Raw genomic sequence first — 16,976 nt, 5'->3', positions numbered from 1 at the left:
TTTTCCCAAAACTAGATAACGATGAAATTGAAATATCAATTTTTTGACAGCTTTTCCTTGTTCTTACCTACGTATTCACTGTACGAAACCATGCGTACAAACATGAAAAAACTGCAAATTTATGTTTATTGTAACGCATTAGCGTATTTTACCCACAAGTCGATAGTGAGTAAGTTGATTATTTATAAATTAACGACAAAGTACTAATATGAATAAGTACTCATTAGTATCGAATAATTTCTATCCATCCTTCACAACAAATACTCAAACAACAGAAATAGGAACGGTTCGTATTGTTATTGAGCGATTCCTTATACCCTAAATATTTGCGATTATTGGTACAAAATTAAAATGTATACCATAAGGCTGCACTATAAGGAAATAAGTAAAAGAGAATTGATTCTGACCAACAGAGCGGCTACTTCACATAATTTCTTTCTTCAGACAGTGTCTCAAATTCATCCTGTCGATCAAAGAAGCACAAACAAAACAAAGGATACCGAAAATTCATGTCGTCAGGCCTGGAAACTAATAAAACCTTTCCGAATCGATAGATCGAAACCGAGAAAGAAAATACGTCCGCGGATATGACAGACCAGTATCATCGTTGTCGGAATCTGAATCAAATGTTCTCGGAAAACCTAAATTTTTTAAAAAGAGAAGATCTGGTAATTATGTAAATAAAATAAATATATTTAAAAAAAATAAATATATATTTTTGGCCATTTGGCTACCCATGTTTTACCGACAATTCTCCTACATTGTACCATTGATATTGTGCCTTTCCTGTATATGTTATTAATACGACCTTTNATAACACTAAAAAAACCAACTCTAAAACCAGATGTGTCCAAACAGATGATATGTTTTTCTAGAATGGAACGGCAGAAAATTAAAAAACCCGTGAACATATACTAACTTAAGCAATACAAAGAAATTTGGTTCAGAAAAATCACAACGATTTAAAAAAATAAGAATGGTCATTCATGCCAGTTTTGATATTGAAGGTTACCAAATTTAAGTAAATAAAAATGTATACAACTACGTAATAAATTGCTATTTAATTATGCTTCTTTTACTCAATAAATAATATTTATCAACTTTGGATTTCTTTTTGACAGCTTTGTTAAATGAAGAAGTTCGAAGAATGGTAAATACGTAATTATATTTCAAATTTACCAGTAATTAACAATGAACAGTAGACCACAAAATAAGCTTGTTCCTTAACAATTGAGTTTAGTTCAATCAATTTCGTAGAAAAATACAAACCTTATCTATATGTATAACAAAAGTCTAGGCACAATAAGATATTTTTTTTAACTTCATTTATTTGTATCTACCCTACATGTAATACATGCAACCAGCAGAATGGATAATTTATTGTTTGCGGCATAACGACCGTTGTAGAGAAAGCCTTTCTGGATTAACAAAATGATAATAATCCTTTAAGAGGTCTCTTATCCATATTCTTTTCAGACGTTTACGTGGTGATTGTGGGGAATGAAGTAATGGTATTTTTGTGTTAGTGTGATTTTGTAATTTACTATGAACACATTTTACCCAAAATCGTGTTGACTGTAATGAAACTAATTGTTAAGATTCAATACCTAAGGGTTAATTTATTAATTGTATACATTTTTGGTTTTAGACGCTTTCAGTAAGTCAGGCTTATGTATGTGCTAAACTTATTAAAATAAGAATATAGAGTTACAATAGAGAGAAATAAGTGTTTAAAAAAGTGAGAAAACGGCAGCTTTATTAAATATCAACGTTTTAGGAATCGAAGGACGACTTGCTACGTTGTGGAAAGCGGTTGAATTGTATTGTCGAACGTCGAAATTCTCTTTCTCCAACGGTACAGATGATTAAACAAGCGAAAATGCTGCACGCTAATTCAAAGCATATCAGTACAAAACAAAAACTACCGATCACGAGAAATTGTCCATTTATGGTAGCGATTATTTGGTTATAGCAAGACACTTGGAAGGCCGTCGTAACATCACACGTTGGAATGTTATTCTCGCAACAAGTTTCCGGTAGTTTTTCAGTCTTCCAGCCACTTAAATTGTATGCCCCGCAGCAGTGGAAAAAGTCTTGGATGATGTCTATATTGCTCTCGTACTTTACAGGATCGCCATAATACGTGTCCAGGAAGATTTTCAATTGTTTATCCGCCATAGAGTACATGATAAACGCTGTAATTCCTGTACCGACTTTTAGAAAAATAAGGAAGAAGAGGATTGTGACGTATATATACAAGTACGTTTTGGTTCTCCTAAGGACTCCTAAGACGCCGATTGAAGATACTGTGATTATAAACAGAGATGTAACTATAGTAATGGCAGCGAGGATCATCACATAATTCTCGAGCACATTTTCTAATTGTCCACCGCTGATTAAATAATTCACGCTACACACGAGTAAGATTATTCCAGCCAATAGACACACGACGTTTAATACTAGAAGAACAAGTTTAATTGGAACTACCATCACATTCCCGCATTTACCCATCTTGAAAAAAAATTGATAATTTCAAATGATGTGTAAGACTAGAGAGACAGCTGGCTGTTCAATTTGCTTGCAAGTAATGTCGTATGCAAACAGTTCGGCTATCTTGGAAGTACAATCGCATCAAAGTAAACACTGTAAATTTTTGTGTACTAACATAACACCAAAAAACAAAAAAAAAACTCTAAACAAGATGTATCCACATATGGTTTGTTTTGGCTAGAATTAAACTGAATGAAAATGAAAAAATCCGTAAATGCAAGTTACGCAATACAAACAAATTCGGCACAGAAAACTCAGAACGATTTTTAAAAAAGAGAATGGTCGTTCATGCCATTGTTTTGATATTGAAAATTACCAATTTAATATAAAAAAATTATACAAAAACGTGATAAATTGCTATTTCATTATGCTTCTTTTACTTACGCATGTGTATTCAACAAGAAATTTAAAAAAGAAAAAAAGAAAAAATTTACCAAATAAATAATATTTATCAACATTGGATTTCTTTTTGACCGCTCATTTCTTTGTAGTGCATTTAGTTTTCGATAAGATCATTGTTGTTTTGAGTTCATTACGCGGTCTATATCTAGTGATAAACATTGTACTAGTTCTGACTCCAAACATTCACAAATAAACTAATCTATCCTCTTGCCACCAAAGCTGTCATTTATTCATTCAAAATACTTAATTTGGAAGGCCAAACATCCTATTTTAAATTATAATTTTTTTCCTTTATTTAAATAGAACTTCCAATTTTTGTTCCATAATTTAAACATTTCCCATTAGCCGGGAACACACTTAGCCGATGCTACCCGACGCAAATCCAAAGTCCATTTTTACATAAGATTGTATTTACCCCCGTGCACATCTGCCCGATTCCACGCAACGCTACCCTACTCTACGATCTGCGATACCCACTGTCCAGATTTTCGTCGGGTAGTCGAAGACAAAAGAACCTGACACTCATATTTTTATTTAGACTACATGCATTATTGTCGTTATATTAATTACAATATACTTATTTTAATATGAACTAAATTAACCGAGATCAATAATTCATGAGTTTTTATAAAAAATTATTTAATTATGATGGTTAGGCATAAAATTTATCAAAATACCGGAATAACTTTATTTAAAGCAATTAAATTTAACTAACAACTTATTACAAGGTTGTGCTCATAAAACTTAATAATAATGGAATAATACTAGAAACAGTATTAGCATGAGCATAGGCTCATCGTTACCCTTTCATTCTCCTATTAAAATATGATAAATAAACTACTTAACAATAGTTAGAAACAAAAACACAATAACACTTCTTTTTCTTTATCAATTTTTTTTCTTTTTTTCTGGAGGGAACTATTTTTCTTACTTAACAGCGGTTTTTGGCATTGAAATTTATTTCGCCGCAATTCTATTTTCTTCTATTTCATTTTTCCGCCCCGGCAGCCTCCAAAATTCCTGAAAAAAGAAAGAAATCTTGCACGCACAACTTTCATTCAAACACTAGCAGACATTCATTTGTATAACATTTTGGGAAAAGGCCTACATCTCATTATAAATTCCAATCATTTTGAAGAAGCTGAAAAGTTCTGTTCGAAACAAACACTGGGGTATGTAACTCCTTTAAATCTCTCGAAAGGTTGACCCTTTTCATAAAGGGTTCCAAAGTCCGACAGTCGATCAAAATATGTTTTACAATCAGAATGATACGTTCTCCACTTCGCATACATCGAGGACTAGTTGGTGGCTTGTTGCCTATTAAAAGCCTATTATGGATTAGCCTGAGGTAATCGATAATTTATTTACAAATTTAGTTTGTACTCTCTCTCATTTTTATCACAACCACTTGCTCAAACGCTAAAACACCAAGTCGCTACAATTGAAGCAAAACGTAATAACAAATAAAAATCAATTAATTGTTTACACCGTAAGATTAAAGAAGGTACAATTTGGTGGCAAATCGACGGATATAAGAAATCTAGGTCTGAGTTTATAGCAATAAAAGCCTCACTGACAACCAGCACTAAAAGTTATCACCTAAGGTGATGCTAGGTCAAGATGTGTCTAGAGTCTTCAAATACATGGCGGATGTCAGTGACAATGGTGGACACTTGGCTCAGATCACTCGTTGTCACATTAGCGTAACGTAATAGAGTACCTTTTCATAACACATTAAAATGATTCGGAATGAACGAATATTAAAGCTAACGAGCAATTTCAATGGCGCACAGCACAATTGTTCACTGAAGATGGCGCAAAGCCGAAACCCGTTTGAGGAACACCAAAACCTTCGATAAGGTTCAAAATGTGTTCACCGTTCCTCACTTAAATGCCTGGAAACTTCGAGGTCACCAGGGGTGGTGAGTAGGCAAACAGTGCCAAGAGTGGAGAAGGCATCTTTAATCTCGGCTCTGAACCCAACAATTCCCTAATGTGTCAAAAAAAGACCAATTTAAAAAATCCAGTTCAAGTCCTGATGGATCGATGCCTCATCCTTGAAAAGTGATCCGCAAATACACGACGTGGTAAACTCCAAGAAGAATTGGTGCGACGAAAATATAATCCGTATTCTGGTATATCTCTTGATTGTTTCCATCGATGTTTTCCTATGTTTCCTATCTGCCATATAAGCGTATTGTTATAAGAAGAGTTGTGCAACGTTTGTCCAGAAGAGGAAGAAACCTCAGAACACTGCCTTCAAAAAAGAACCAGTAGCCATAGATTCATGCAACATAATTAGAACAGATAATACAATACCAATGATTTATGTACCATGTCTGATAGACAAGCAGCCATTTGAGCACTAAACTCTAACACCACTCGAATATGATACTGGTTTTTAAGAACGAAATAAAATACGATAAGTGAACAAAACAGGTTTTCAAGCCGTACTGGAATAAAGAAAACGATGAATTCCCGTCACTAGAAAAATTTTGTTGTTGGCTGATGATATCAAAATTTTGAAAGCAATTCTTGGCCCAGACGCCCCAATTGCACTTCAAAAGGACATAGACTCCTTTGCCTCTCAGACGTCCTCAATGGCAATAATTACGTCCAGGGTATGGAATAAGAAAGGGATGTATATATTGTACTTTATTGAAAATAAATACTAATTACTATTAGACTTCTGTGCACATTGGTGTTCTGCTAATAATCTTTCCCTTAACCCAAGCACATGCAAATTCATTCGTTTCTCAATGTTACATCACAATCCTTTCGCCTTCCATTACGCCATCAAATCAACGTTGAGCTTGTTGTTGTTATTAGATGACTTAGATGTTACATTTACGGGTGCATTTTTTACACTCATATTGATACAATTTTTATAAAAGCAAGCCGTAACCACCGATTTATTAAGAGAATAACTGCTAATTTTATTCATCCCTTCGCTTTAAATGCCTTAAATCCTTAGTTAAACCGCATTTGGCATATGCAGGGATTATGTGGGACCCTGAAACAAATGCGATATCATACATTTGGTAAGGGTTCAGAACGTAGAGAGATGTAGGCGGAGAATGTATTTTCTCCAGGAGTACTGGTCATGAATTAAATGAAGAATATTCTTCCTTCCGCACAAACTTCAAGTTGGTTCGAGGCTCGAAGTAAAATTACAAAGTACGTCTAGAGACACAAGAAGAGACTGAATCTTAACGATGACGCCGAAGTTTAACTAGGCATTGGATTTGTAGATTCTGTAAGACGTCATGGAAACATTAGCACTATCAGATTTTGCCGATACACTTCTTTACTTCAAGATCCTCAATTAATTAGAACTCAATTTTTGTTCTTTATTTATACAACAAGGCAAGTAACAGGTCTTAAATGGCGCGTTTTATTAATCTTCTGAAATTACTGTCAATATACAAAATAAAATAAACCTGAAGCAATAGCGAAAAAAATATTTCGTTACTGACGAAGACAGGCGATGCTCACACCAAATTTCACTTGATGTTAACAGTAGATATTTTGAAATGGCTAAACGGCATCGGACCGAAAATGTAAGGATAAACAGGTCAGAATTACCTGAAAAGTCAGACCAAACTAATAGTTCATCAAGAAAATCATGAAAAAATAATATCACATATTTGAAATTTTGTGATTCAATAAATGATCTCATCAAAATGTTGTTTGTTTTAATAATAACGTGATGTCCCAGAAAGAAAAAAAGCACAGTTGAGTGCAACCAGATTTTTGGTCCACACAAATGCTTACGGGGCATGGAAACTTTGCAGTTTATCTGCACAAATTCAAGAGAGCTAATAGCCCAAACTGTCAGTTATGCAATGTTCTTGAAGACGTACGACACAAGCTATTCTTCTGCCCAAAATTTGTACAACTTCGTCAAGACCTGCGAAACTGCTTTCACAATAGCCTCCAGAATTGTAGGAACTTGTGACAAGCGAACAACGTATCAGGTGTTCTAACAGCTTACACGGAGCATCCTAGCGGGTAGTAAACTAAGTACCTGAATAAACTTTCTAAACCATACCTGTGATTAAACTGTGGCATATTTAAATGTGTAACTTTAGTTCAGACAATTCCGGGGTGGTTACTTCTTTAAAAATAGGTTAACATTGTTATGCAGTACCGAACACTGTGATTGTTCTTAAATGCTTAAACTATTATATTTATATAATGTTGTAGTTTTATATAATTTTTAAGTTTGTAATTTTATGTAATGACTATATAATATTATTTTACGAAAAGGGATAACCATCAAGGGGGAAACCTATTAGATTAGGTCAGTTTAAATAATACAGAGAGGAAATATATATGTAACGTTTCGATTTGAATGTACCGCCATGCCCCTCCACACACATCTGACAGTTAAAGGAGTAGGGGCTAGGAAAGGGCTATTTTTTCAATCAAAAAAACAATTCCTTTTCTGTCTTCCATGGGTTAAGAGCTATCTATTTGTAATAAAGAAAAATTTGGTGTGCACACAATTCAAGTGAGTAAATTTTATATTTTGACGTCAAAAAACTAAAAATAATAATTGTATTGTAATTTAAAAAAGGGTTGTCACAAAAATATATTTTTATAACGAAAACTAAGAGATAGCATTTGATTTTAAAAGTTATGTTAAAATATTAATTGTATTTTCTAATTGGTGGTCAAAAATTAATAATAATATTGTAACAGTAATAACAATAATAATAATTTCCTTTACTTTTCCTTTACTTTATAAAACGAGAATTAACGTCGATTTTAAAATTAATGTTTGTAGATTCTGAAATAGGTTTTATTATAGAATAAAAGATTCTTTAAATTAAAAATAATAAATAATAAAAGAAATTGTAATCTTTTTGAAAATAAATTGTAATAAAAGATTTAAATTTAATTAATATTTTGGTCTCTTATTTATTTTGGTTTGAATTGAATATTGGAATTTTGTATATCAAAAAAAGGTGCCTGATCATTAAATTAAATTAATGTAGTCAGGTCCGATCTAATATAGATAAGAAATATTATAACCTCTGGGACCTTGTTTTCGGTTCTCCGCCATTGGCCCAAAACAGAAGAGATACGCTTACACACATATATATATATATATATATACCCCTAACCTTCCTCGCCCCACTCGTTTAGAGCGATGCATAAGGAAGGCGTTATGCTTCCTTTTTCCTCCATACAAGAAATAGGTCAGTCTAGGTCCGCCGGTATGCCTCTGGTACGGTGGGGTGGTGGATGGGATTAAAAAAAATGATGTAATGATAAATGTATCAAATAATTATTATTTTTATATAAGGTCTTGGTTGAGATAAAAAAGTCAGTTTCATGAGTGGGATTCGAACCCACGACCTTATGAAGTGGCCACCGGGAGCTGTTAGTGAAGTGATACTTGTTTTACTTATTAAATATTAATCCATTTACGTTTTATTGGTCAACTGACCAAGTTACTTCTTTCAATTAATTATTATTTTTATATAAGGTCTTGGTTGAGATAAAAAAAATCAGTTTCATAAGCGGGATTCGAACCCACGACCTTCGGCTAAAAAAGCTGCTGCTCTAACCACTTGAGCTATCGTGAATTCGATCTTCTTGGAGACCAACTCTCTCCCTCAACCCACAACCGTTCGAATTTTACCTCTTTTTACCATTTTCAAATGTTATGTAATCAGGATTCGATTCTCAGCGACTTATGAAGTGGCCACGGGGAGCTGTTACTCTCTACTTCTTTTATTTATTAAATATCAATCCATTTATGTTATAGTGGTCAGTTGACCAATAAACTAAAATGAATAATGTTTAAAAACGAGCGATATTAAATTTATTGGACGGCTTTAACTGATACTTATCAGAAGTGGAAAGATAAAAGTGTACGCATTATTTGCTCACGTTCGTTGACTATGTGTAAAAAACTGCTTAATTACATTATTTATAAAACGATAACGAATATCAACTGTTTTATATTGCCATATGTTAGTAGAATTACTACTGATGTTACACATGTTATTTTAGTGAGTTTTCTTGCAGAATTACATTAGAAAAAAATGGTTATTGTTACTTCAGTTATTTTTCCAAATTTTACGAACGTTTAAGTGCAATGGATCTGTGCACTATCTCCAATTAACCTGCCAGCATTCAATCTTCGGAATATCACGCTATTTTGATACCGTCGTCGAACAATTCTGAAAGGTTTTCACGATGGTAGAAGCAGCGACGGTGATAGTATACCCTATTAAATTAGTCCTACTGACTTTCAACATTCTATGTATGTTGTTCGGAACTATTTTGTTCGTATTTAGCGTCATATATTTAATTTACGGCAATCAATTGACTAACCTGATAAGTCATTATTTGTCGATAATATGTATATTTTGCATGATCGGAGCTATGATAATATTTATAATAGCCTCAGTCGGCGTCGTCGGGGTTCTGAAGAAAAGCAAAGCCCATCTGCACATATACACTACCCTTCTTGTATGCATGGCAATTCTTAAAATCATTTTAGGAATTACTTCATTCGTTCTGTATCCTGTAGCCGATAAACATTTGAATAAAGAACTGGCACGTTGGTACAACGACACTCCGACGTACAAGGAGAGCATCAAGTACATTCAAGAAGCGTTCGACTGCTGCGGCTCGTTCAAACTAGAAGAGTGGGCGATAGAAAAACTTCCTAAATCGTGCTGTCCCCCCAAAACTGAAGTCTGTAACCGTACTTCGGCGTATCAGACACCATGCTACCAAGGCATTGTTAAAACAGTGAATAACTATTTCATCGTAATTGGCGCTTTATGTTTTTTAGTGCTGGCCGTCGAAGGACTTTGCACTATTTTCGCATGTTTAATAATCTGTAGCTTCGGGGAAGAAGATTATCGACGTTCTACTATACACATAGTTCGTGATCACCCACCGCCACCATTGCCGGCTGCTTAGATGGAGATATATTTTGTTATTAAACTGTTATTTCTCACTACATTTAAAAGCGTTTTTATTATGCATAAATTGCAATTGGTAGACTGAACATTTGTTATGGTACGTTCACTATTTTCTCACTTTAAACAGGGACTCGTTCAAATCCTCCTAGATGCAAATGATTAACGAGTAACCCAATAATATACCTTTATTCTGTAAAATTAGTTACTATTACGATATACTATTTGAGACGAAATGATCAAGAATCTTCTCAGTATGTTTTTCCCGGCTTAATTTCACTATAAAAATATAAATTGAGTACATACAAATACAATTTAAAAACACAATCTTTCACAATTTATATTCCTTTTAGACATTCAATATATCCAACCCCTTGTACAAAATTGCCTTAATACCAGGGATTCAAAGGAAGAAAAGAGCAATCAAATGTGACGATTCTTTATTAGAGACCCACGACCCTCTTCGGATCGACTTTCAATCGGAAGATTTATTTGTTTACCTAGGGCTTTTTTAAACTGGTATCAGTAAATTCATGATGCTCAGATTGAAAACAGTTTTAAACGAGGCGGGGACTAAGGTGAATCTTTTGTTTAGACAAGAGAAGAGAAATAGAGAGTGGCCATACTGGCCATTACGTTAGTAATATCCTTGCTTAAATGTAGCAAGGGATCCATCTGTAGAAGGAAAGCATAAAGATAGATAGATAGATAGATAGATTGAAAAAGAGAGAGGGTGAGGAAGAGGGAGGGGGAGCGGGTGAGGGAGAGGGAGAGTGAGAGCTCTATTTTAACTTCAATATTCCTCAAGCCGTTTGTAGGTCATCTTTAACCAATATTACAATGCGTCATATTTTAGGGATGAATTTACCCTAAATTAGAGAGAGACAGACAGACCGTCAGACAGAATGTTTATAGGCAATATACATAACGATAAACATTTCCTTTCTCCATAAATTAGGTCCATAAATTTACGATCATAGTTTAATTCATGCGAAAATGTAATTTTTAAAGAATAAATATTTATTATTTGTTAACCTTATCAGAGAAGACCGCAAAATGCCTAGGCAGGCCACAAGTATTGCTTTTACCATTTACTGTCAATTTCCTTAGCCCCTGGCTTTATAGATTTCAGTGCCATACTGGCCATAAGATTAGGAAAATCCTTTTTATACATAAATAGTATATTGGATTTCATCAGGAGAGGGAAGGAAGAGAGATAGATAAATATAGATAGAGATTGATAGGTAGAGAAAAAGAGAATCTTCATATCGGTTTTCACTTATTTGTCCGTTCTAATCCTGATATGCCGATTCATCAATGGGGCAAAATATGATCGATGATGATAATCGAAATTGGTACAGGTTAATAGAATCAAGTAAAAAATACCTTGTTTTAAATGTGTTAATTCATATTTTTCATATGTCTGTTTTCTCCTTGTGACATGACCGCAGCACGTCCTTTCATTGTGAAAGTCGCACAATCAATTACGACGTGATTCCATTATTATGTAACCTGGACAGACATACCTTCATTACCCAGTTTTTTTTTTTTTTCAAATCGTTCAATGTTCCTGAGGATTTCACACTCTTAAGGAATTTCTGATCTATTAACCTCTAGAAGAATCTATTTGCTTCTGCTTGGTGCATTGTTTTAACTTATTGACGACACAGCAAGAAACAACTTGATTCCTGCAATTCTTCAATTGCAGATGTTACACAATTGTAATAATCGAACAGTATAAGACTTTCAAAAGCACCCAATTAGAATCTAACGAAATGGTTCATAAATTAATACTTCATTTTATTATCTCATGCCGGTTGAAATTAATTAAAGATAAAATAATCGATATCATAAGATGAATTCAATTCCTCTAAATATTCAAATAGGATACTTGATTTTAAAGGGTATTTGTTAATTTTAATTTTATTAAAATCCTTATTAACATAGTTTTTATTAGGATATTGTTATTTTATACCATATATTGTAATGGTGGCCCCTAAGATCTGTCATAGAATAATAATTGCAATTATAATTGGCAATTGTGTTATTATTGAGGTCTTTCAACATATGTGTTTTGCATAATAAGCGCTAAGGAGAACTGCGAAGGCATCCTGCTAAGTACATTCAATAAACTTATTAATATATTTATTAAGCTTATTTTTTGAAAGATTTTAAATAACTGTGTGCACTTTGTACACGAATATACACATTACACATAGGGTTTTATGCTATATACACCAGGACACAACGCCATCGGCCAGCTCTGCACATGGAGGACCGTATTATAAATATTCAGCTGGCACTCAATCCATTATCGGGCGAATTGTTCTTTGGGATACCCATGTTTGGAGGTTCTTGGGGTGAGAGATAGTGGAAAAGGTTGAATAGTAGTATTATGATGGACTGAAATATTAGAATAGAGCATGAAGAAGCAGCAAGCAATTATTTAACGTAGAGAATGTTTCGTTCTTTGCTGATACTGTGGTAAGAAATATATTAAGCAGGGAACACACTTACCCGATGTGGTATGTGGCATGGGACGCTACTCGATGCTACCCGACGCCATGCCACGTTTTGGTAGGGTGTGCACATCTATACGACGTCAAGCGCAGGCCACGTACAATTACACAGTGTGTATCACAAATGATAGTGCGGATCGCGGAGCGTTGAGTAGGGTAGCGTTGCGTGGCATCGGGCAGATGTGCACGGGGGTAATACAATCTTATGTAAAAATGGACTTTGGATTTGCGTCGGGTAGCATCGGCTAAGTGTGTTCCCGGCTTTAAAGATCTGGGAGAGTACGAGAACGTTACATTTCAACGCTTGGGTAACGTATTAGATGGCTTCGTTTTACTACAAAGTACCGATACCCTCTCCGCTCTGTATGTCCAAATAAATCTAAGTATTGGTTTTACAGTGTTCTTTACTGTCATGTCATGTCTGATGTCTTCGCAGTCGTCTGTTGAGCATTGACGTTTTTCTTGTTTGGGGATTCCACCTCAGCCTGTTAATCAATCTATGGGCCTAAGTGTTTAACTTGAGTTGTTATCGCTTGTTCCTCGTGGTTGCCGTGTAGACTTTATTTTACGTGAATAATTTAGGTGAATTTATCGGCTCAAATTTGGAATTATCTGGGGAGGATTGGTAATAGGAGATCAAATCGCGGTATCGTCCGCGTCGGCAGTATAAACAGAGTAAAGCATAGGGCCAAGAATGCGCCCTTGCGGGACGCCGGCTTGGCTCGGTTTTGTCTCTGAAAATTCATTGCCGTACCGTAAATTGATTTGTTATCAATTCTTTTTAAATAAATGGCTCATTAAATTTGGATTTTGTTCTTTTATCAGATTAATGTTTCAAAAATGAGTTGTGCATTTTTCCTGGATTTTTTAAAAAGATACTGATGTTTATTGGAAACTAGTGTTGGAAGACCGTATATGATAAGAGAAAATGTTGGTATCAGAAACGGAATTCAAATAGAAAAGTTTGCGAGGATGATAGATGATCTAGCTAAAAACTTTATTTGTAAATGTACATAATACCATATATAATTTAAAAAAATTAAAAATCTTATTTGCCATTTTTTTCTGTCTAAGATGCATTGCAAGTTTCGGTAAAGAAATCTATACGGTTGATCAAAACAGAATTCATAACCACAATTGTTTAGATATCAAAAACATGGATTCAAAGAATACTAAAAAGTGGCCATCAATTTTTTAAACTATTTTTCCCAGCGAGGATAGACTAAAATTATCCGGTAATGACATAATCACTGGTTCTGCAGTTCATAGGCCACAAGAATTTTGTTTATTTATTTGTTAATATTTTTCATCCGGTCTGCAGCTTCCGTGCATTGTGTTTAATGGAATTTTAAAGGCGTATTTAATTGTCAGTAACAAGTAATTCGACTCTTATGAAGTAAATTTGATGGTTTTACAAATATTTTTCAACTTACTGATGGACAAAGCAGTTGTTTAGGTAGAAAAATTCCAACTGTATTAGCTGAAGATTATGCAGCTGAATAAACACGCAAAGCAGTGAAGAATTCCTGTTAGAACAAACAATTCTAACCTCGCTCCTTAGCATTTATCTACGTTATTTATTTCATTACGAAAATTCAATAATAAAAAATAACCAAAACCTTCTGTCTCGTTTTTGCATTTAAATCGTAGTACGAAGGAAAATTGAAGTTGAATAAAACTCATTAAATCACTTGTAAAATACAAATGATGATACATGCTACATTTTACATATTATTTACATATTTATGTTTTTGTTCAAAAATGTAAAATTCGTAATATAAATCAGCTAGAAACTATGTTTACTATATTATTTAGACCTATATCGACGCACTTTCAAGGTTTATAATGAGTTACATAAAAATTTTTGTGCATTCTGGTTGAAGGCTAATTCCTCATTTAATGACCTTTCAATGTAATTCAACAAGAAATAGTTAAGTCATTCAAGTATTTTCGAGCGATTATCGACATCGAATGCAATCTTTGAATCTGAGGCAGCGGGATGGCCGAGTTTAGACTTGTAATTTAAAAAATTGCTGGTTAGGATTTCTGGTTTGGAACAGGTTTCGGTTTTGCCGACCTGCTATATGGATAAACAACATCACATTTGTTAAAAGTTTTGTTTATAAAGAACATTTGTGTCTTGTTCAAATATCAACTAGATAACATTACACAAAAAAATATGTGCAAATATTGATATATCATTGTATATTAGAACAGAATGTTATGACACCAAAGTCAAATGTACTTTTTTGTGTCGCTTCCTGAGGCAAACGACCGACCGAACTTTATTTGAGAGGTCAGTCGTCCTAGACGTCGATTGCAGTGTCGAAGGTGAACGAACGGACTTGTATCTGGCGACCGTTAAAGCTCTTTTCCGGATCCGTTATTGCGTCAAGGCTGACACAGGTTCATCTGGCATTAAGGAGCCGAAAGGATAGAAGTAGAAACAATCTTGACTACATTCTCAGAGGTACATGATATGACTGTTAAGAATCTGAGGTTCAAGTTATCAGCCGAAGAAATAGTTGTGCAGTTAAGTAGTCTTACTGGTGTTTTAGGTAAATTATATTTCAGTACTTCCACAACTCTATTTAGATCGAAACATGATGGAAAACATTACACAATATTGGTCGTTTGGTAAACCAATATTCGCGGTTTTCGCCGTCGGGTACTGGGAAACGTCTCACCAAATATCTTCAGTGCTGGGTCTATTCGTTACTTTTGTTGTATTTCGGTCTTTTTATCTGTTCGCGAAAGGCGAAAAATTAATGGCGATACAAATATTATTCCATACAAAACGCTATAAGTTTGAAAAAAGCGAACCGCAGATCTCAATAACCGACCGGAAGGTACAACGAAAAAACAAAAACACTCTTGATCAATAAAAGAAGCACAGACAGAGTGGCACTACATTTAACATTTAAAAGAAACAGTTTTCTAAAGATAATAAATGAAGGCAATTAATGAAGAAAGAAGATGAAGAGATGGTAAAAAAAGATAGAAATATGAATTTATAAACATACATAGATAGGTAAGTATAGGGATAAAGAAAAAGAGACAGAGAGGTAGGTAAGTAGGTAAGTAAATAGATATATAGATAGATAGATAGGGATAGAGAGAGAGAAAATAAAAAATATAAAATATAAAATAAAAAATATTGTTTTATTTTTTATTTAACTATCAAAAATTTGAAGTTAATTGGTTAACGTATTTAACAAAAACTTATTATCTATAGCTCATAATTCATTATACTGTAAAAAGCTATATATGGATGTTCACTATGACCCACAAAACTGAAAAATTATAAATATAAATTAATAAAAAAAATTATTTTTATATTTAGAATTATATTGTGATGATTTTGTAAAATACATACTTTAAGTAATTCAATTAATTAAGGTTTTAAGTAGAGATAAAAAAGTCAGTGTCACGAGCGGGATTCGAACCCACGATCTTCGGCTAGATTCGCCGCTGCTATACCACTTGAGCTATCGTGACCTCGATTCCTCTGACACTAACTTCCCGTTTCAACCCCACCTTCTTTGATTTTTCCCTCCTTTTTGCCATTTTTCAAATATCGTGTAATCTATTTGATTCTCGGCGACAAGTGACAAGTGGTTTTTTATCTCAACTTAAAACATTAATTAATTGAGTGATATTAATTGGACAAGCGGACCACGAAAAATAGTGAATTTAATGAATTAAAATGAAGTATACTTCCCTAAAGCTCTCCGTGGCCGTTTCACTTGTCGCCAAGAATCAAACAGATTACACGACATTTGAAAAATGGTAAAAAGGAGGAAACATTCAAAAGGTGCGGTTGACAAGGGAAGTTAGTGCCCTAGAGGATCGAAGTCACGATAGCTCAAGTGGTAGAGTAGCGGCGTATCAAGCCAAAGGTCGTGGGTTCGAATCCTGCTCGTCGCACTGACTATTTTATCTCAACTTAAAATCTTAATTAATTGAATGATATTAATTGGTTAAGCGGACCACGAAAAATAGTAACTTTAAGTAACCAAGTTTCAATAGTCTCTTTTTTCCTGTTAATTCATGTTAACTGGAGGAAAATTTTTTGTAGGACAAAAATTAAAAAACGCCTAACCGGAAACGGTGCTATGATTCCCTCTCAAACCGTGCAAACCCTGAAGCCGATTTAAAGTCAAGAAGACCGCCTCTTCCCGGGGGCTTAACCGGCACTTTGTGTGCCATCAGCATTAATCCCGTGAGTGATTTATATCTACTTAAAAGATTTATGGGCGAGTTTTGCTGAAGAAACCACCGGTCTCCAGTCATTTGAGGAGAATGAAGAAATCCAATTTGAAAACTTCCATTGGATAACAGCACAAAAAACTGGGTAATTTATAAATTTCTCGAAACCGCTGACCAAATATCATTATGACAAAATGTTTCTAAGCAGTTGCAATTATAATTGCTTACAACCAGTACAAAATTTACTATTGTATTATTTAATTAAAAACATATACTGTTTTTCCTTATCAATTATTTAACTATTATTTGTAAATAAATTATTTATTATGAATAAATAGTTCATATATATATA

General features: G+C 33.9%; 3 protein-coding genes across 3 annotated transcripts in view; 1 reads left to right on the top strand and 2 right to left on the bottom strand.

The window, feature by feature from the left end:
• The window catches only part of LOC106670304, a 281,929-nt gene that overhangs the window by 32,426 nt on the left and 232,527 nt on the right, over window positions 1-16,976 (bottom strand). The window lies entirely within an intron of this gene.
• On the bottom strand, window positions 1,730-2,802 carry LOC106670306. The gene has a single exon (XM_014400505.2). It carries the CDS (start codon window positions 2,509-2,511, stop codon window positions 1,774-1,776), a length of 738 nt encoding a protein of 245 aa, XP_014255991.1. The 5' UTR covers window positions 2,512-2,802; the 3' UTR covers window positions 1,730-1,773.
• On the top strand, window positions 8,935-9,946 carry LOC106670308. Its single transcript, XM_014400506.2, has one exon. The coding sequence runs from the start codon at window positions 9,163-9,165 to the stop codon at window positions 9,895-9,897; it is 735 nt and encodes a 244-aa protein (XP_014255992.1). The 5' UTR covers window positions 8,935-9,162; the 3' UTR covers window positions 9,898-9,946.

The sequence above is a fragment of the Cimex lectularius genome, unplaced genomic scaffold (genome assembly GCF_000648675.2).
Source record: "Cimex lectularius strain Harlan isolate CLEC.00 unplaced genomic scaffold, Clec_2.1 scaffold287, whole genome shotgun sequence".
NCBI lineage: Eukaryota > Metazoa > Arthropoda > Insecta > Hemiptera > Cimicidae > Cimex > Cimex lectularius.
Note: the sequence above shows the minus strand (reverse complement) of the source record. Positions and strands in the feature narration are given on the sequence as shown.